The sequence below is a fragment of the Rutidosis leptorrhynchoides genome, chromosome 5, assembly GCF_046630445.1.
Source record: "Rutidosis leptorrhynchoides isolate AG116_Rl617_1_P2 chromosome 5, CSIRO_AGI_Rlap_v1, whole genome shotgun sequence".
NCBI classification, from domain to species: domain Eukaryota; kingdom Viridiplantae; phylum Streptophyta; class Magnoliopsida; order Asterales; family Asteraceae; genus Rutidosis; species Rutidosis leptorrhynchoides.
Genome location: NC_092337.1, coordinates 372,152,468 through 372,175,549, shown reverse-complemented (window position 1 = coordinate 372,175,549; position 23,082 = coordinate 372,152,468). Strand labels below are relative to the sequence as shown.

General features: G+C 31.6%; 2 protein-coding genes across 2 annotated transcripts in view; one reads left to right on the top strand and one right to left on the bottom strand.

Moving 5' to 3' along the window:
- Positions 1 to 11,158: 11,158 nt before the first annotated feature.
- Positions 11,159 to 11,611, top strand: LOC139849737 (uncharacterized). The gene is made up of 2 exons (XM_071839364.1): positions 11,159 to 11,377; positions 11,459 to 11,611. The coding sequence occupies exons 1-2, from the start codon at positions 11,159 to 11,161 to the stop codon at positions 11,603 to 11,605; spliced, it is 366 nt and encodes a 121-aa protein (XP_071695465.1). The 3' UTR covers positions 11,606 to 11,611.
- Positions 11,612 to 12,820: 1,209 nt separating this feature from the next.
- The window catches only part of LOC139849736 (ABC transporter G family member 21-like), a 67,102-nt gene continuing 56,840 nt past the window's right edge, over positions 12,821 to 23,082 (bottom strand). The window contains exon 7 of the mRNA XM_071839363.1: positions 12,821 to 13,471. Coding sequence (XP_071695464.1) covers positions 12,821 to 13,471 — 651 coding nt within the window. The remainder of the gene's footprint in view (positions 13,472 to 23,082) is intronic.

Genomic DNA, 23,082 nt, shown 5'->3' with positions numbered 1-23,082 from the left:
TCAAAATATACTTATAACTCATTGTCATTAGTACACAATGAGATGTTAAACCATCCTTAGATTATGTTAAATATATATAAATACATATATATACACAAACGTATAATTATCGTATGTTATATAGTTCGTGATATCATCGGTCATATTGGACGGTCAAATGTTGTGTAAAACTCTTTTCAAAAACACAAGTCTCAACAATTTGGATTGCTTATCATGTTGGTATGGTTTAATTTATGTAAATATTAATCTCATAAGTATAATTTGGTCGGAAAATTCCGGGTCATTACATATTACCTACCCGTTAAAATATTTTCATCATTAACAGTTTGTACAAAAGAATTTTTAATTACAATCCTTATGAGAATATATATACATATATATTTTCTTCAAATGTAATCATGGATTTAATGAGTTAATATGATATTAATCTCATTTGATTTTTCGGTTGGAACTAGAATAAGTAATCTCTAAAACTTTTAGAAACCCATATTCTTCGCAGAATATTTCTTCAATGAAGTTATGGATCAATACTTCATTGCTCATTGTTGTTGTTACTCCTTGGTATCTATGGTGCTTGTGACGTTGATGCTCGAGGCACAGATTGTGATGTTAAGGTGTGGGATGCGGATGTTGCTGTTGATGGTACTGTTGGTGTTGTTAATGGTGGTACTGTTTATGCTGCTGGTGCTGATGATGCTCGTAGATATTGCACCATATTCTCCAGAGTCACTATTCAAGCGCGAAGCTCGTTGACTTCTTCTACTATACCAGTATGATTGTCGGTTCGGATGTGCGAACAAATAAGATCCAGAATTTGAGATAGTATATAATCATGACGAGATACTCTGGAAATGAGAGAGAAAATGGTGTCTCGAATAGGTTCGCCGGTAAGTGCTTCAGGTTCATCGTCAAGAGGGCAATATGGTGGGTGGAAGAGATCACCTTCTTCTTGTCTCCAATAATTAAGTAGACTACGAACTCATCCCCAATTCATCCAGAATTGGTGATGGCTAATTGGTTGATCCATTTCGGTTACACTGTCTTCGGAGCTTGAGTCGAAATCCATATCGGAATAGCTGTCGGAATCTAAGGAATTTGAACTAGTTGCGACTTCCATCTTGTACGGTTAGATAAAGGATTTTCGATATGAAATGATTTTCGGATATCGAATGATATTCTAATTGCCTAGAATACCTAAATATAGTACAGAAGATCCCGTAGATTACGGAGGAGTTTACGGAATATGTCAGGCAAAGTTTACAGTAACCGATACGTTAAGATATGAATTAACAGATATGCTAAGATATGAATTTTTGTCTATACACTATTCATGCAATCAATGTAGTAAGATGTGTCTAGACTAAGGATGGTAAGCAGATAATTTTTGACAAGAATGATAAGCAAAACTTTTGACATGCGGACCAGGTTCAAGTCCAGACTTATTAATATATCCTAACAACTACTAGGTCGAAGTCCAGACTCATTAATGCATTCTAACAACTACCAGTTAGACACACTAATGCAAGACCTGGTTCGCTAAGACCACCGCTCTGATACCACCTGTAGAGACCCGTCCTAATCCATCTGGACGAATACATTACATTTGGTTTCATCGCGAGGTATTTGACCTCTATATGATACATTTTACAAACATTGCATTCGTTTTTAAAAGACAATCTTTCTTTACATCGAAAGTTGACGGCATGCATACCACTTCATAATATATCCAATTATAAATTGACTTAATAATAATCTTGATGAACTCAATGACTCGAATGCAACATCTTTTGAAATATGTCATGAATGACTCCAAGTAATATCTCTAAATGAGCAAATGCACAGCGGAAGGTTTCTTTCATACATGAGAATAAACATGCTTTCAAGTGTCAACCAAAAGGTTGGTGAGTTCATTAGTTTATCATAACAATCATTTCAATTATTTTAATAGACCACAAGATTTCTATTTCCATTTCTCATAAATATACGTCCCATACATAGAGACAAAAATCATTCATATGGATTGAACACCTGGTAATCGACCTTAACAAGATGCATATAGAAAATCCCCATCATTCCGGGACAACTTCGGACATGATAAATTCGCCATCATTCTGGGACAACTTCGGACATGATAAATTCGCCATCATTCTGGGACAACTTCGGACATGATAAATTCGCCATCATTCCAGGACAACTTCGGACATGATAAATTCGCCATCATTCCAGGAGAACTTCGGACATGATAAATTCGCCATCATTCCGGGACAACTTCGGACATGATAAATTCGCCATCATTCCGGGACAACTTCGGACATGATAAAAAGGGCATATTCGATTTCGATAATTCAACCATAGAATGTAGTTTCGATTACTTGTGTCTATTTCGTAAAACAGTTATAAAAGTAGCGCATGTATTCTCAGTCCCAAAAATATATATTGCAAAAGCATTTAAAAAGGGAGCAAATGAAACTCACGATACTGTGTTTTGTAGTAAATATACATATGACGAATCTGAACAATGCAGGGTTGGCCTCGGATTCACGAACCTATATCATTTGTGTATTCATTAATATATATAATCGTAATCGAATAAATATATATTTTATTATTAGTGATATAATTTTTATATTAATAACTTATATATATTTCATTATTTAATTAAATGTATTCATTTTGTATATAAAAATATTAATGTAGTTAAGTTATGTATATTAAATATACTTTTATGTAATTACTCTTTTGTTTACAAAATACTAGTTATAATAACACTAGAATAATTATACTGATAATAATAATAATTTTCATAGTTCTAATAATATTAATGATAGTATTAATAATAGTTTTTATAAAAATATAGATTTAAAGTAATGATACTTTTAGTAATAATTATATTAATTTTCAATAATAATAGTACCTGTAAATGATGTTCATGTTAACGAAAGTGGTAATATTAATAATAATTCTTACGTCAATATTGATAATACTAAAAATTTTAAAATGATACTAATACTAATGTTAACGAAAATACTAATAAGTTTTATTATTTTCATAATAGTAATAATAATAATATTCATAATAATAATAATAATAATAATAATAATAATAATAATAATAATAATAATAATAATAATAATAATAATAATATTTAAAGGGTACAGTTTATAATAATCTTAATAATACTTACAAAATATTAATGTTAATGACATTTCTAATACTTGTAAATATAAATATGATATTATTAAAAATAATAATTATAATACTAGCAATAACAACAATCTTAATAATCATATTAATAACGATACTTTAAATGATAAAATTAATAATAATTATACATATATAAATAATACTTATACTAAATACTAATACTAATATTAATGATAGTAATAATTATAATGCTTATAAATATGGTAATAATAATAATAATAATTGTAAGTATGGTACTAATAACAATAATAATCATAAAAATAACAATAATAACTTATCATAATAATAATAACAATAATAATAATAATCATAATAATAATTATAACAATAATAATGAACATAATAATAAAAAAAATAACAACAACAACAACAACAATAATAATAATAATAATAATAATAATAATAATAATAATAATAATAATAATAATAATAATAATAATAATAATAATAATAATAATAATAAGAAAGAAAACTACCTTTAAAGGCTAAAAAAAAAATTAATAATCTGCCCAAGCCGGGACTCTAACCCGCGACCCCTCGCTCACCCGCAACATCACTTAACCATTGAACCATTTCCATTTTTCTGATATAAACCATAACTTTTTTTTATTTATCTCGATTAATTAACTGTTTTTTAACTTCTTCTGCTTCGTACTAAAAAGGATCGACAGAGATCAATTCAACACAACAATAAAACATTTGGATTTGTTTTTGGATTCCTAAACTAAACAGAAACGCTATGTGATTGATGGAATTAACTAGAGAAAAATAAAATAAAAATAAAACAGCAACCCGTTTTGACTTCATGAACTCATATCGTGATTTTGAAATTAAAAGCGTTTTAGATATAACTTACAACATGAAATAGTTTGTAAATGACTCCTATAAACTATATGGATTCTCAATTTAACTGGAAACAACCTACAGAAATCAAATTTCAAGATGAACCCAAATGTTGACTTTTGAAAACATAACTTTGACCTCAAAATTCTTACTCGATAGATAAAATTGATACCTGAGACTTCCCAGAAAGTTTAAATGAAAGCTTTCTAATAGTATTGCATTAATAGATTTTGAAATAACACTCGAATTCGAATATTTGCTGAAATGTTTAATATACAGAGCAGGCGACAGTTTTTGTTTAAATTCACATAATTAATCGACTGTAATGGTTTTAATTTATAATGGATATTAAAAAGAAAAAATTGAAGGAGGTAATCCATATCATTGAACACTTCGTTTGATTTATAGTCAAGTGTCGACAAATAAAATTTCGATCAGGATAAATAAAAAAATAAATTAGTACGTGATTGAAAACAAATTGGTACGATTTGATTATGATATGTAACAAATTGGAGAACAAAAACAAAAACTGAAATAGGATTGATAGGAATGGGCAACTGATTTTGATTCCTTCTGTTTTTATAAAAATTAATAATAATAATAATAATAATAATAATAATAATAATAATAATAATAATAATAATAATAATAATAATAATAACAATAATAATTCTAATAGTAATAATAAATAATAATAATAATAATAATGCATTTATTAATAATAGACTTAAATAAAAATACTGATATTAATAATATTAGGAATAATAATAATACTATTAATAATCAAAATATTACTAATTAGACAATATTAGAATTAATAATGATATTAATAATAATGTCAAAATAATAACAATAATAATAAAATTAATGATAAAAGTAATAATGATAATAGTTTTAAATGGAAATGATTATTTTTTAGTAATCATAATAGTATAACAATTTTATTGTATTCAATTTTATATATATATTGATATTGCTCTAAACATACATATTATTCAACGCAATATCACTTATATTTCATAGGTTTTTACCATCTACAAAGACATTCAATGCGCATTTCACGAGAAAAACGATTAAAGTAAACATAGAAGTGAAGTTGGAAGAAAAGACGATAAACGATGAGTTTAAATCAAATATATCGAGGAAACGTTCATCCGAATTCAAGAACGAAGAAAACTAAAGAAAAAGGTTACAACAAGTCATCCAAAATGTTACACGTCGATACGAGGTCAACATAGAACAAACGAAAAAGAAAAATAAAGAAAACTGCCATTATCTCTTACGCGAATCGTGTAGATCTACACGAAACACGTAGTAATTTAGCCTTACGCGAATCGTGTGACCTATACACGAAACGCGTAATATTAGGCCGAAGATAATCATGAATCAGATAAGGGGCGGCTGCTTTTTTGTGTTTTAAAACAATTCTTTTGATCAATTGAGATACAGCAAGGATTCAATTAAACTCTACCTACTACTATTTCTCAATGATAAATACGGAGTACATGTTGAAAGCAATGAGACACATATCATACAACATTACTATACACATACAAATTAATTTAGTTACAGTTATTTTGTTTTCAAGTACTCTGTATAATTAGTTTCAAGGTTCAATATTTAGGTAGTTTTAAATATTAAGGGTGTATTGTTCGCGTGAAGGGTGTTGTTATTTGTAAATTTTCTACCGTTTGAAGTTAATGAAAGTGAAGAATTTTTAGTAAGTATATCTTGTTAAAATTATTGTTGTTATTATGTTTGCATATTTATATTTTTATGTTTATCCTAGTAACATGAGTAGCTAAATTTCCATAGTGTTTGCTTAGATGTAAAGCCCCTAGTGAAATGGATTGTTACTATTTGTAAAAGTTAAAATGTAACTTTAGTATTTTTAATATTGAGCCTAGTTAAAAGAACCATTTTTATGTAATTAGGTATTTGACCCTTGCCACTTAATTTATTAAGTTTAAATAACGAAAGTTGTTTTTATTTATATAAATTAAGCTTCAACATTAAAAATGATCTAGACGAATTTATGGATAAGTTATTAACACCAATTTAGAAATAAACTTCGGTGGTTTGGGTAATATCAATAATTATATGATAGTGAAATTATAAAAAGGGAAACCGTTATGATTTGGGTTTTGGCGAAAGTCAAAACTAGGCTAGGTCTCAATTTAAATACTTGGGGAATAGTAGCTTTCTAAATAAAATCCGATGAAAATTAGATTTGATTTAGTTAGTCGTAACCTTATATTTATTCGAAAGAAAAATGTAAAGTTTATTACTAAAACATTTTAATAGGGCTTAAACTCAAAACAATCCATGGACCTAGAGGTGACACATTTAAGTAAACACTCCCTTTTATCCCATTTATATTTATTATAAAAGTATTATTATCATTATTTACGAATTATTATTATAAAATATAAAAGATTACATAAAAATACTTAAAATTCGTACCAGACTGTTTGTCACATCGTATAAGTCATACGCGAATCGTGTATGGTATACGCGAAACGCGTATGCCTGTAATTCAAACTGTACGACCAGATTCACACAATTCGCGTAGGTTTTAAATTATACGCGATACGCGTATACATACGCGAAACGCGTATGTACAAGACACGGCTACAGTACCAGTAGGGTTAAAATTAGGGTTTTAATTATTTAATTATTTATATTTAGGTTATTACTATATAATTAATATTAGTTATTATAAAATACCTTAATACATGTTTTAACCTTATAATTAGTGTTAATTAAAAGTTTATAATTTATAATTAGTTTGTAATTAGTTAAATTACTATTCCTAATAATTTATATTAATATAATTAAAACTTGTCATTTAGTTAATTTAAATAAGTTTATATTATAATTACTCAAAACAAAATTCTAAACATATAGTTTTATTAAAAATTACTATTTTACTAATTACCATCTAGTAATATAATTAATGCATCATAATTAGCATAATTTCATTTAGTTCCTTTTTAAGTTATTTATTGTAATCTTGTAATTTTATTTATGAAGTAAATTAGTTAAGTTATTTTCTGTTACTGTTATATTATAAATTCCTAATCCAAAACCCCCTTTAATTAAGTTTGACATCAAAGACTATTAAAAAACCATTAAACACTCCATCTCCCTGTGGAACGAATCGGATTTACCGACAAACTAAACTACACGGATAGGACAAGTTGCCTATATATGTGTGAAATCAACCTGAATTCAATAAAATACCACATATACAATAAATCAATTCGTGTAACAAAATAACTCAAATCCGTTCATAAATAAAGGTTACGTTCCAGCAACATCATATATATATATATATATATATATATATATATATATATATATATATATATATATATATATATATATATATATTATAATGATATTCATAATACAGGTATTATTATTAATATTTATTTTAATAATAACCATTTTAATATAGTAACTATATTTTTTCTTATAGTTATATATATTAATAATACAACTTGCAATTACATTTATTTATAATTATATCATATATTATATGAGTACATCTAATGAATATTTAATATTGATATATTTTATAAATGTTATATTATTATAATATAATTATTATTATTAGAAATCTTATATATATATATATATATATATATATATATATATATATATATATATATATATATATATATATATATATATAGAGTCATCATAATATCATATATGTAATATATACTATAGTAATATTAATAATACAAATAATAATACTGATATTAATATTAATATTAATACTAATAATGAGAGTAATACTAATAATGTGGATATAAAAAATTATGCTTATCGAATCTCATATTTATATATTATGTATTTAAATTAATAACATTAATAATGCTTTTATCAATATTAATAATGAAAGTAATATTCATTAATATAATAATTATATTATAACTTTTAATTACATATTGTTAATTATGTAATATTCATATAATATATTCGAATGTTTAATACAATATACGTAGTATATTAATTGAAAAAAAATCATATATATCTATTTACATAGATCCATTTTAACGATAGCTTAATTATTCTGCATATCACTTTATTTTTACACTTCACCTTATTAAATTGTATTATATTATTTCATTTTAATATATACACTTATATTTATATTTTTTATATTTATTTGCACACAATTGTTCGTGAATCGTCGAGCACAGTCAAAGGGTAATTGAATATATGACACAGTTCCAAACTTTTTCGAGACTCATCAGTACGGACTTTGCTTATCGTGTTGAAGTCATATAAAAATAAAGTTTCGGAAATTTCCGGGTCGTCACACTAGTTACTATAAGATTATCTCAAAAATCCTTTTAAATCGTCATCGTGGTATCATAACAAACTCATTGGAGTGGACCAGAGTGCATTTGTCAAAGGAAGGTCGATTCTTGATTGCATACTTATAGGAAATGAACTCGTGGAGGATGTTAAAAGAAGAAAATCCAAATTTTTTATTTTTAAAGCGGACTTCGAAAAAGCATCTGATAGTGTTCGTTGGAAATTCTTGCTAGACATAAAATGTGTGCAATGGGATTCGGTCTCAAATGAAGGAGATGGATGGAAGCTTGTTCCGCTTCCATTTCAGCATTGGTGAATGGTTCGTCAACAAAGGAATTCAATCTAAATAAAGGCCTTCATCAAGGTGATCTTTTATCACTTTACCTCTTTATTATTGCTAGTGAGGGTTTAAATATTCTTGCTAATATTGCGATTAGAGATGGTTTATTAAGAGCGTAGATATTGGTGAATGGTGACAATAGAGTTAATATTTCTCATCTTCAATTCGCGGATGATACAATATTCTTTGGTAAGTGGGGAAGAAGAAACGTCGGTAACATCCATAAGACTCTCATATGCTTTGAAAAAGTATCAGGGTTGAAGGTCAATATGATTAAAAGCTTGTTAATTGGTATAGGTGCATCGCAACTTGTTGAAAGTTTAGCTTTTAGATTCGAGTGTAGCACGGGTAAACTGACCTTTAGATATCTTGGTATGCCTATTGGTCAAAAAATGAATCGAAAAGAAACTTTGAATATTGTGGTCGAAAAGTTCACCAAACGATTATCGGATTGGAAGGCTCGATCGATGTGATTCAGAGGTCGGTTAACACTTATCAAATCAGTCCTTAGTAGTGTACCACTATTACTTCTTGTTGTTTCGTGCTCCCTCCAACGTCATCAACCTTCTCGAGAATATGCGTCGTAAGTTTTTTTGGGGTGGGTCGGGTGATGACTCTAAATTATCTTATTCTTTTTAAGTGAACTTGTCCACCAAGTAAACTTAACTTCCAAGGCACTATATATCCCAATACTCCCGCGACTATTCTGACCATTTTTTCTGGTCACCTCAAGATATGCTGAAAACCGAGTTTCTGTTCTGAATTCTCGAACTTAAAGTATGGCTGGTTTTGAGAGAAACGACTCAAACTCGGGAGAGATTCTGTAAGTAGTTTAGCATGCAAAACATTTCTTTGCTGCTAAATTGTGGCTCTTGTAGCTTGTAAGTAACATCTACAAAGTTTCAATACCACCAATCAATTTATTTTTATTTTTTTTACTAGTGCGACTTTATATATATATATATATATATATATATATATATATAATCAACATCACCACCATACATGCATCATAAAATCCGATTCGTGAATTACCTACCCCACATAGTATTTGTGCATCACACACGTATATACATGCATGGGAGGTTTGAACCCTAACTTGTTGGTTGATAGGCTCCTCACATACAATTACATATATGTCTTTTGGTTCAATACAATAATTTTAGTTAATGTATCATATAAATCTCTAAAATGATGATTTCATAAATAAGAATCATTCAAGTTTTAAAAAAAAATCAAATATAAATAGAAAAAATCTAAGCCTCTATTATGATGTCATTAAAATAATTAATTGTATTTAATAAAAATATTAATATATTAATTGTATAATATATAACCTTATAATAAAACACCTCATGAGTATATGTACAATATTTGAAGGATTATGTACAACCTTATAGTAAAATACCCTCATAACCATATATGTACAATATTTGAAACATTATGTACAACCTTATAATAAAACACCTCATGTCCATATGTACAAACTTTAAGACAAATTGTACAATCTTTTTACAAAACACCACATGAACACATGTACAAATTTTAAAGCATATTGTACAACCTTCATATAATAATTGTATTATAATTTTTGAAAAAAAAATCAAGAGACATTTGTTATTACTAATAATTATTATTAGAAATATGAATACTCATTTTTAAAACAAATTTTATTATTATAATTATAATTATTATGATTATTATATTATTATTATTCAAACATAAGTTCTCTTTACGGGATTAATTACGTTACATATATATGCGAAATACATGTTTCAATAAAATGTTGTAATGTAGGCTTTTATAACGAGGAAAATAGTAATTGTGATGAAATTGAAAGAGGGTGGTGGGAGAATAAATGTAGTTAATTTATTCTAACCAAATTAAGTATATCAATATGTTTGTAAAAACAACGACAAGTTTTTTAGTCGGAATCCTTGGTTCCACGGTTTATTAAACTAAATGACTTTAGTATGTACATTCACTTAATACCTAAAACATATCATTAAACTATTCCGTTTAAACAAACTCGTACTGTCACTGGTTAATTAGTTGATAAGAGTATATAGTTATATATGATTTATATGGGATACTATTATATATGGTACATCTATATTCTATATTCTATATTCTATATATATCTCTATAATTGATGGTAAAAGGAGACAAGATCCGTCCTTGAATCAACCAAATATTGGGTTGAAGGTAAGGTAACCCAAAAATGGAAGCAATGAAGCAAAAGCTATGATACTATTCTATTGACAACAACACAGATACTATTCTATTGACAACAACACATGTTTGCTTACACTCTACTCTTTGTTTCCACCATTTTAACACCATCTTCCAAGAATAGAAGGAATCATTTTCATTACATGAAAATGAGTCCTTTTCTTAAATCCTTTTCTCCCTCTACCCCTTCTTCTTATTCAACTTTGAGCCATGGAACGACAAGATTGGAACATGATCGGTGCCGATTGTGTCGTTATATCTTGTTGTTGCCAATGCTTGATGTTACAACTCCTCGTATTCGTGTTGCTTAAACTACCTAGAAAAATGATCAAGAAAACAAAACAATACATGAAGAGGAAATTCGGTAAAAGAATGCGCGATGATGGGAAAATTGTGCGAACGAAAATGGCTCGATGTGCCGAAGAAGTCGTCGGATGTCAAACACCGAGAGACTCGGTGAGTGTTCGAGGTCGAACTCGAGCCAAGAGTTTTCAACTATATGAATATGAGGGGTGTATGGAAGAAGTTGAGGAGGTGTTAGAGGAGTTGTGTACAAAAGGTGAGTTTGGATTTGGTAGTTTTTGGAGAGGAGATGTTGATAGTGTTGAAGTTCATTTTCCAATTTGTAAATTAACAACTTTGCTTTCAATTTCATGATCATATAATTGGCAGTAACCACATGTTAGCTTATGAACTTTGACATTTGCCCAATTATAAAAATAACTTTTCTTTTTTGTTTAATAGGGTAAATGTATAAATGATGTATGACGAGTTTAAATAACATTTTTTTTTCGTGTGATGGTGATTAACATCATTGTGGATTATTTATTTGAAAAGTTACATTTGGTTACGTACACTTGCATATGTCAACTGTACGATGTAATACAACTAGCAATACATATTCCTTTCTCACAATAGATGCCAAAATGGTAAGCACTGATCAAGAACTGTCTCGTGCAATTAAAATAAAAAATAAAAAAAGATAAAAAAAAAAGTTAATAACCAAGTAACAAGAATAAGTTATCCCATGAAAACTAACCCCCTTTGTTCCTTCAATTTCAGCTTCAAACAGCTCACTTAATTTAAAGCAAAATATCTCATTCACCATAACATAACTATAGACACGTAATATACCTTGTATAGCCCTCGTCAAGAGGTAAGTAAACATATAAAATATCACCCCTAATTATGTTATATACATATACATATTTAGGTCTAAACTTTGGAAAAATGCATTAGAAAACTATTTTTTACTCTACATTTTAAATATCCAAGTTGTATAACTAAGACCTGTGATTTTAGCATTAACTTCTGTCAAGCGTTGAACAATTGTTCCTCATTTTGAACGACTGTAGATCACCTGGGAGGCCCGGAGAGGAAACAAAGTGATTGACTGCTCGGGGCCCAAAGAATTCAGGGGCCCATTTTTTTTATATAAACAGATACAATCGGAGATTTCAGAAACACTGGAACTAGGGAAACACAACTGAAACAACGAAAGCGAAATACGATAGGCCAAAACAACAATCAAAGGCCTCCGAAAAAAGAGAAATCATAGTCCACTAGCAATCCTTTGAGTTTTTTTTTTCTTTTTTCTTTTCAATAGCTTATATTATTCGTTATGGCCTAAAGGCCTTTTTAAATAGTTTATATTATTTGTTAATGTTTAAATGCTTTTTTTTTTCACCTCGTTCTAAATACTTAAATTCTCAGGATCCGCCCTGGTAAATCAGCGTGTAATTTATCTATATTACTTTGTTTATAGAAAATATTCGAATACAAATACAGTTGCAGTTTTATTTATAGAAGTATAATAGAATACAAACTACCTTTGTAGTTTAGAAATACATTTGAAAGTAATAGTGAATTGAATTAGTGTGATTTTTTGATGCTCAATGCTACATAAGCCAAAACCCTATATCCAATCAACATTACACCCAAAGCAGCAACATCCCACCACAAATCACCCATACCCAAATACTTAATCCCAGGATGATCAAAAACCCTGCACTCAACTCCAATCCCACATTCATAAACCTCATTTTTCGAGTACTGTACTTCCACTAGAAGTTTATAACAATAATGACTAAACGACACGTACTTCAACCACGATATAAACGGTGGAATTTGTTGTACATAGTAACCTCCTGCAAGCAAGAACACAAGCATGACCACAGATGATAATGTGGCTGCTTGTTTTAGGTCCATTAGTATGGCCCCTAAGGCTAACCCAAGTCCTTGTGACACAAGCACATTAAGAAGTATGATTAGTAACGTTAACATGAATGTTGTGAACGAAGGTTTAAGACCGCCCATCCAATATGTGATGGTGATAAAGATGGTTGGAAGGACTAATTCCATAGGTAAATCTCCTGCCGTTCGAGCGATGTAATATGAGGAAAGTCGATACATTCCTGATGAGTGTTCTCTTGTTAGCATTAGGCGTTCTTGAGGGAAGGTAAATATTGCATTTGATAGAGGATAAAAGCCCCAAAATATGGAAAAGAAGAATAGAAGTCCCACCTGAAAATGGATGTTAAATTTATTGCTTGTTAAGTTTCATGAACATAATCAGAAATGTGGTCTTGTTGATGATGTAGATTAATGTTAAAAAAAAAAAAAAAAAAAAAAAAAAATTTGAAGTTGACTATTTACTGTCTATATGTGAAAAAGTTTACAATATTGTTTATCTTGCAACCAATAAGAAATAAATATTAGATAAATACTGAAAGAAATGTTGGGTTTAGGTTCCGAAATAGCAGATATGTATGGCGTTTTCTGGCGGATGTAACTCCCACTCACCGACGTTCTCGTGGCGGTGGGGGTGGCGTTCAGCCGATCCTCGTCCTCCCATCATTGAAAGTAATTATTTCTCCGGTGAAGACCATGCTTTTTCTAACGGTTGTTCCGCCTGTCTCCGGCTCCAGCGGCAAAAGATGTTTCGACAGATGTAGTTGATCTTCACTACCATTCTCAAGGTGGGGCCGACTGCGGTTGCTTTGGGCTTCACCTTGTTCGTCTATGTACGCTACTCTTTCCGTTGTCCTTTTTCCGACGGATCTAAACCGGGTGGAGGATGTCGGTGGTGCACACCCCGTAATGGCCACCGGTGTTTGTTGCATTGGTCGGATCTCTTGATGTTGTTGCTCTTCACTGGAGTTCCTACTTGTGACTTTTCTACCCGGGTTGGTGATGTACTGTGGTGGTCCACCTTGTTGGTGGTGACCACCGAAAGTTGCATTTTCTTGTTCGGGTTAGTGGTTGTTGTCAGCCTTGTTTGGGGCTTCTCTGCCTAGTTATTGGTGGCCTCAAACAGTGGTTGGTTGATGGTGGTGGCTTAAGTGGATCTCTTTTCGAAGAATTGATGGGTGGTTCATTATCTGTAACATGGGCCAGATGTAAGATGACTAATTTGCCTTTATATTTATATTTGCGGTTATAAGTGCTTTTATTTTTATATAGTAATTAGTGTTATTTGATTATTTGGTTTAAAGCAGTTTGTGCCAAATGTCACAGATCAGGTTTGTTAATTTGAACTCTGTTAGGGCCGCCTAACGAAGTACGAAAAATATCTATTTAACTGGTAAATACTCGTGTGAAGTCGCGTATGGGTTTTAACCCATTAAATGTAAAATATCTGATCATTTTCTCATTTTTTTTCCAAACACTTCTCACACACACTCGTACCTAACCACTTGAAACACTAATCTTCAAATCTCGTTTTTGTGTTTGATTCAAGTTAGAAATTTGTTGCAAGTGATTTCTAGAGTCTAAACAAGGTAAGAATCGTGCATTTTCATGTCCAAATAAGTGTTTAATTGGGTGTTCATGTTAGGTTTTGTTAAAAAGATGATTTTGGGTCAAATTGCTTAATTTTGATGTTGTTTGTACGAAAGTCTTGCGGGTTTCTGTTCTAAAATGTTTTATAAACAAGATGTGGTTAGTTTTGAGGTCAAAATCGAGTTCAGGATCGAGATTTGGTAATTTTTGGGCGAAACCCGTAAGCTTGCTACTGTTGCAGTAGCTCAAGAACACAGTTGGCCGACTGTCTCTGGAGAGCCGGTAGTTTTTCTAGACAGTCGCTAGTTTGTCTTTTGGAGGACAGTCGGTAGTTTGTCTAGACAGTCGGTAGTTTGTCTAGACAGTCGGTAGTTTGTCTAGACAGTCGGCCGACTGTCTATGACAAACTACCGAAATGGGCAATGTAACGACCCTGGATTTTCCAACGTTTATTTATTAATATTTATTATTAATACTTGTGATTTAATGAATGTATTGTTATACATTTACTTGTTACCATGATTGATTTTTAATTGCCCGAAACGTCTTTGTGACACGCGAACATTACACGAATAATATTTTCAAATATTATTTACATTCATGATTGATTTTATTAATCATTTTAATTAACTAAGGTTATTAGTTAATTACTTGAGCTTTAATTGGATTAACTTGTTAAATACTTGAACTTGGGCTTTGATTAGTGTTAGTGGACTTAAGAGCCTACCCTACTTCTTTGATGGACTAATTATCCCATTTTATGATGCAAGTATTACTTTCAAACTCAACTAGATTGATTAAGTTAAAGGAAAGACTAGTTACTTGTTACTTGCACCTTATCGCCATGAACATACACCTTATAACCATCTTTTTAAGTCTTTACATGCATGTAACTAGTGGTTCTTTCCCTTCCTCCCTTTCCCTTGTTGGCCGTCGGTTTAGGAGTAGTAGAGGGGAGGTTTTGATTTCAAATTACCTTATTATTCATTCACTAGTTCACTTCACTTTTCACACACAAACTCACTTCACAATTTCTCTCAACTTTTTCTCTCTTTTTCTCTCAAATACTTGTAAGTAATATGAACATTTTTCTTCCCTTCTTTTCTTTGCAAAACCGTAGCCTAACACTCTCATCACCATCATCTTTTGTTTGTTGTTACTTGTCTTTGATTATGGTTTACTTACTTGTAGTTATTACTTATTAGTTACTAAGAATCAAACTCTTTAGTTTGATTCTTCATATCATCTTGTTCTTACAAGAGATACAAGAACTAAACTCTCTAGTTTATGTTCTACATTTAATGTTTGAAAGATTGTAAGTTCATATGTTGTAAAATCATACTTGTAATTCATGTTTGTAAACTTAAAGTTTACTTTCTTAAAGATCAAGACTTTGGCTTGAATCTTTAAAGTATGAACAACAATGAACTAGTTACTTGTTTACTTAGTTTATTACTTCATTCTTGCACTTTTTAAATTCTTGATTCATGTTGTTGTTGGTCAAGTGTTACTAGTTAACTTTGATCTCATTTTTCTTGAACAAAAGTTAACTTTAAAAGTTCAAGAACATGGAAGTATAACTTTTAGTTATAACTTCATACACTTGTGCTAGATTTAACTTAGTAACTTTAGATCTAGACCTTTGGGTCTTGGATCTTCAAGTTCTAACTAGGAACTATGTTCTACATCTTAAGATCTTGATTAGTTAGTTTACTTTCAAGTTTGTAGTTCAATATTACTTTTATATTTCATGTATGTGTTAAATCTAAGACTTTGATGTAATTTTGGTTCATCAAAACACTTACAACACTTAAGTGAGTTGTGCTACATATCTTAGACTTGTACTTGTGTTATGATGGTCAAAACTTGGTAAAGATGATGTAAACCCATCCACGAGTTGTACACTTGAAGCTATATGCATCAAGGATGAGAACCGTGATGAACATCAAGCACCAAGAACCCACTGGAACCTACTATTTTACTGTTTCTGGGTCTGATCATTACGACCTGGGCTACTGTAATGTTGATATTCAGTTATCTCTGTTCGAGTAGATAACTTTTCATTTAGGACTCGTCGTAATCCGAGTTACGGTTTAGGATTTATGGCCCTCCGATCGTCACTATGTCCTTTTAACGTTGTGCTGAAAATTCTGACCTACTCGCACTTAGACCGTCGCCACGGTCAAACGAAGACGAGTTTACTTCTGGAATTTTTACCACAACTAAAGGACTCATATACGGAGCCATGGCCACTGGTCTCACCTTATTTCAGTAGGTATAGAGGCCGTGGTGACTGACCGAATTCAGCCTTTGTTTTAAACTCTTTTCATGAACGAAACTTACTTTACACCTTTTGTTTGATGATGAATGATGATGACCTTTAAGACCTAATTTACATACATTTAAACATATTGGGACGATTTACTGACTTAGTACTATTTGACTTAGGTTGAGGACTTTCCGAACCTACGTACTTGCTTACTTCCCGACTCGACTTTACCACTACTTTACCACTGTGAGTTATAGCATTCCCTTTTTACTTTAACTATTTTGGGAACTGAGAATACATGCGCATTTTAAGTTTTACATACTAGGCACGAGTACTTAAACTTATATATGTGTGGGTTATACAACGGCATAAACATTCCCTTTAGCTCGGTAACGTTTAGTCATTGGTTTTTGAACCGGTGAACGCGAATCTTAGTTATGGATCCATAGGGTTTGACATCCCCACTCGGGCTAGTCGCGCTAGCATTTAACGAGTGTTTAATACTTCGTAAACATACGCACTTGCCAAGTGTACTTTCAGGGGGTTATAAACGTTAAGTTAGTTACCAAGTGCCCACGGTTAAACATATACTTTATCATACTGTTTTGAAATGCTCTTTGTAGCACTGAAATATCGTGGCCTACATTACATTACTGTTATACTTAAACTATAGCTCACCAACCTTTGTGTTGACGTTTTTAAGCATGTTTTTCTCAGGTGCTTAAGGTTGCTTCCGCTGTGTACTAGTCTTGCTGTAGACACCCGCTGCTTTAGAGATGTCACTGCATAAACGTTCATCTTGCATTCATAAACATTATTACTTTTGAAACTATGATTTGTAACGACCTGAGGGTCACGTACTATTTCTAATTGCTTCTGTTCATTGAGGCATACTTTTGGTTGTAAAACATTTGATGTTGGTTAAGACATCACCTTTTATCATGAATGCAAACGTATTTTGAAATAGCATATAGTGTTTGACCTTGTAATGATCTTGTTATTGATGATTCGTACACGATGGTTTTGTACGGGGCATCACAGGCAATTTGGGAAAATTATATGAAAAGTGTAAGTTTTTAGCTGTTATGCTGCCCGTGTGTCTAGTTTTGATTAGAGCACTATACTAACTTGGTTTATAATATTCTCGGATGATAAGAACAAGGAAGAACCACGGAAGTTAGATAACTGAGCTGTAGCTGGTAATCAGTGAGTGAGTCTATCTCCGGATAGATTTTAAGTAGCATGTTATACTATTGTGATTAACTCTTTTACCATGCTTTAATTAAGTGATATTTACATGTTTAGATAATGGTTGTCATGCTAGTTAGATGATTGCATGAACATTGTGTTGTAGCTCATGTGGTAGTGGCATGCTTCTCTTAGCGAGAGGTCAGGAGTTCGACTCCCATGGGGTACAACATTTCACACAATGTCGCCCTTTTACCCTTTATTCCACCCAAGAGTGCCTTTCGGACATCGCGTTGCGGGGGTAGTGGGGAGGGGGTTTTACCGCCCATGCCCTCGGATTGGGTCAGGTTTCCTCCTAGACAGCAGTTGGGGACGAGTTATGCAACTGCAGGGAGATGAACGCGTAGGTGGTTAAGTCCCCCATGGGTGATCCCGTTATGTTGTTCAAAAAAAAAGTTAGATGATTGCATGCTTATTGTGATTGTGTGATATTATGTGCGCATTGTGTTTGGCACCAACCGGGTCGGAGGAGGCCGGGGACTCATAACCATGCCTGAGGAGGTTAGAGTCCGTATAAGGTCAACCAGGCCTTAGGAGGTTAGGTTCATTTCTGCTGTCTCTGTATTGATTCAGCATGAAAGGACTATCGGTAGAAACTAGCCCGATCATCTATATGTCGTTTGCCTGTAAAAGTTGATGATCTTTGTATTGTCTTTACTTGTATCCTAGTTGGTAGATAGCATGTTAGTGATGTTGATTGAATGTTTGATGCTTAAGCTTGTTCTGTTAGATTGATTCCATTCACTTAACATTATGCTAATCCCCCACATTTCCACTCTTGCAGGTTTAGGTATTGTTAGTTGAGCTGGGTGTTGGTGTAAGGAGACATGTTTGACGACCAGACTCTGCTGTGGACTTTTATAAACTGTATCTTGTAATAATGTTACACCGTTATGTAAACTTAATTACATGGATTTATGTAGTGATGTAATTAATGTTGTGATTTTAAAAAATTAAGTCTTCCGTTGTGTTTTTAAAAAAAAATGGTCGGTGTTACATTACGATGTTGGTGTAGACCTTTGTGGTTCTGGCAGATTGTGGTGTTGGTAGGTGGGGTTTAGTTGCAGAACGTGTTGTAGTTGTTGTGGTTTTCGTAATCTATTTTCTTCGGCTGGCACCTTCGGGATCGTGTCAAAAGACGATTTTCTTATAAGATGTTTGGTTTCTGCCCCGAGGGCGTGATCAGTGGAGGATCTAGGAATAGTGGTCACTGGTGTCATCGGTTAAAACCCCATTTTTTTTTTTTTACTATATGGCTTATTTCAATGGTGTCATACAAAAAAATGTACACTATCCACTGGTATCACTAGTTAAAAATCCAAAAAAATTTCATTACATCGCGTATTTCAATGGTGTCTTGTGCAACCACGGATAACTTAGTACATCCGCCCCTGGGTGCGATAGGTGGTTTTGCATATGAATTGATTTTGTGACGGATTGATGTAGCTTGCGGTTGTCAGCATTCCGTGTTCCTGATTTTTGGCGTCTCTACGACTTTTGGGATTCTCCTAAAGGCTCGGTGCTTTGCCGGTAATGAATTTTTTATTTTGTTTAGGTTTGTTAGGGGATCGAATGGTGTTATCTCATTTATTTTCAATGTAAGAATTGCCTTAACAAGTATAGATGGAATTGGGCCTAAAAAAGCCATTTTGGTTCGTTATCGATTAGGTATCAGTGGGAACATAACGATAAAAGAATTAACTAAGTATCAGATTGACCGAATTGAACAAATGATAGGTCAAGATTATGTTGTTCATTGAAAATTGATTACAACAACTTTAATCGCACAAGCCTGAGTTGGGCCTACCTCCATCCCTAGAGGAGCCGTATGAGGCGTTCTTTTTATTTTGATTAGTACAATTTTTTTTAAAGCAAACTTATTTTTATGTATAGTACAGTTAAATGTTAGACATCTTTTTTTATATATTTAGTTTCTTAGTAAGCAGTTTTTTTCACCATATTCGTGAAGTTGTTTGTTAGGTTACTTTAATTATGCCAATTGGATGACTAGATTTGGATTTCACGTTGTTTCATGAATATGTTAATGTCATCATTTTTCGTCGAAAAGAAAGATGCGGATCTGCATGTTGCATTGAAGTTGACATAGAATAAAAAGAAATCACAGTAGATATTATGGTTGTAATGACTTGATATAACATCCCATATAGGCCCCTTTAAAATGTCTGATCGGTCATTCTCGACATAAAGTACTTTCTTAATGGACTGCATTTGCCTGGACTAGTATGGTCCACGTCGTGGACAGATGAAACAAACTAACCGATACACGATTATATTACTCCGTACAATTATATATTTAACCACGTGTGAAATTTATAATGGCTTATATAAATTTACTACTGAAATGACCCGTAAAACCATGTGTTTGTCTAAACGGAACAGTTTAATGATATGTTTTAGGTATTAAGTAAACGTAAATGCTAAAGTCATTTAGTTTAATGACCCGTGAAACCACAGAGTCCGACTAAGAAACTCGTCAGCCAAACATTTCATCACACACCCAAAATGCATATTAAACAATTCATATTCAATCATAAGAGATAATATTGGCTGTATTTTTTTTAAAAGTTTAAATTAAATTGTAAATTTTGAATTGATTTTCTTCTGTCTAGCTTTTATACATTCTTGTACTCAATTCAAAATAATTAATTAAAATAATTCAAAATTATTTAACTTTAATAATTAAAATAATTATTAATAAGATTTAATAATAATAATAATAATTAATTAATAAGATTTAATAATAATAATTAATTAATATTAATAAGATTTAATAATAATAATTAATTAATAAGACTTAATTTTAATTCAAAATTATTTAGATTAATGAAATCACCCACCATGCTTAGATTTTCTTCTTTTATTTTTTATTTTTTTTAAGAAATGAATTAGCCTAATAATGACATAATCATTTTAGAATTTTAATAGAAACTATAGATTATATGTTCCTTTCCTACATATTAATTATTAAAAATTATACAATACAATTTAAGAAAAAGTAACTATTACATTTAGAAATTTTTTTCTTTTTTTCCTTTCTTAATTTGACTTTTTTTTTTCATTTGTCTCTTAATGTGAATGAGTGTCTAATTTTATGTCTTCGCGAAATAAACCAATTTTCATATTAAGTGACAAAAAAATAACAATTTTACTTGTTGACTTGAGAGCTGTATAGAAACATATTAAAAAGTGAAAAGCAAACAATGTTTGTGTTATTTTTTGATAGAAAAGTGATATGGTTACTTGTTCTACATTGGTGGATGGGAGAAAAGATGAGTAATCTCTTTGAATATAAAATGAAGTTGTCCCACTTAAGTGAGTGGAAGAAGTTGGAGGTGAAATCCTTAGTTATAAAAGGAGCTCATGTGATTCATTCCAACTTGCACCAATCAATACACTTTAAGTATTTGATTATTTCTTTCTTTCTTACCTTTGTTTAAGTGTTTTATTAGTTAAATACTTTGGAGAGTGTAGTTGGCTTAAGAGAGTCGTCTATGTCATTGTAACAATTTGTGATATAGTGTATTTCTCTCTTTGGAGACCCGTGGTTTTTCTCCTGTTTTGGAGTATCCACGTTAAATTCTTGTGTTGTGGATTGTTCTTATTTCTTTACTGTTATTGTTGGGCTGGCTGGTGGGAATTAATGAGGCCGTAATTCCCCAACAACTGGTATCAGAGCGTCAGGTTTGGCTGGGGGTCGCGGTTATATGAGTCGAAGTATGCTTTGTGGTCGCGGCCTAGTCTGAGCTTCCACATCAGAAACTACTTGTATTCATCGTATAGGGTATCTAGTTAGACAATATTTTTTCTAATTCGGAGTAAGTGGTGTCAAGAATTTGTAGTGGACTTGGTTGCTGGATTTTCCAATGTAAAGGATCCTGTCTCTCCACTACATCTGTCGACCAGTTGAAACGTGGGCAAAATCAGAGAAAGTGTTGTTCATAAGATACGGATACGATGTCGAAGTTCAGTCCAATGAGGTTTGATGTAGAGAAATTTGATGGGAGGATCAATTTTGACTTGTGCCAATTTCAAGTCAAGGATGTGTTGATTCAGTCCGGTTTACACAAGGCATTGAAAGGTAAACCCACCTTTGTTTCCGGCAGTAATTCTTGCTGTAAGTTCGATGAAGAAGAATGTGATGATATGGATTTGAGGGCGAAAAGTGCGATTCGTTTGTGTCTTGCAAAGAACGTACTTGCAAATGTGCATGGGTTATCAACGGCTAAGGACTTTGGGATAAGTTGGAGCAGTTGTACCAGGGCAAGGGCATCTCAAATCAATTGTATCTTAAAGAACAATTCCATACTTTGTGATAGATGGGGGTTCAAAGATTTCAGATCATCTGAGTATTCTTAATGGTATTGTTTTGGAACTGGAAGCTATTGGAGTTAACGTGTAAGATGAAGATAATGCTTTGATGTTGATATTATCTTTGTCATCGTCTTATGAGCACATGAAACCTATTTTGATGTATGGGAAAGAAACTCTGAAGTTTGAAGACGTTACTAGCAAGCTCCCATCCGAGGAGAAAAGACAGGAAGGTAACGGGGTCTCGTCATCAGAAAGTACGGTACTGTTGTGTTCAGATAGGCGGAAAGAGAAACTCTGGAAAGAATCTGGTATGTTGGAAGTGCGGGAAGACTGTGCATGTAAGGGTTAATTGCCCAGGTGGAGCTAATCCGACAAATGGCTCCAAAGACGCTAACATTGTCTCCGTTGTTACGGAGAGTGATGAATTCCTCAGAAGTCACGTCATCCTCAAGGTGTGTCCGTGCCACCATGGAAAGGGATGTTCGTTAGCGGTTCTACAATTTGC

Excerpts from the sequence above, each read along its gene's own strand:
- LOC139849737 (XM_071839364.1), top strand. The coding sequence starts at position 11,159 with ATGGAACGACAAGATTGGAACATGATCGGTGCCGATTGTGTCGTTATA. Across the intron at positions 11,378-11,458 it reads CTCGATGTGCCGAAGAAGTC|GGGTGTATGGAAGAAGTTGA; the intron begins GTCGGATGTCAA and ends TATGAATATGAG.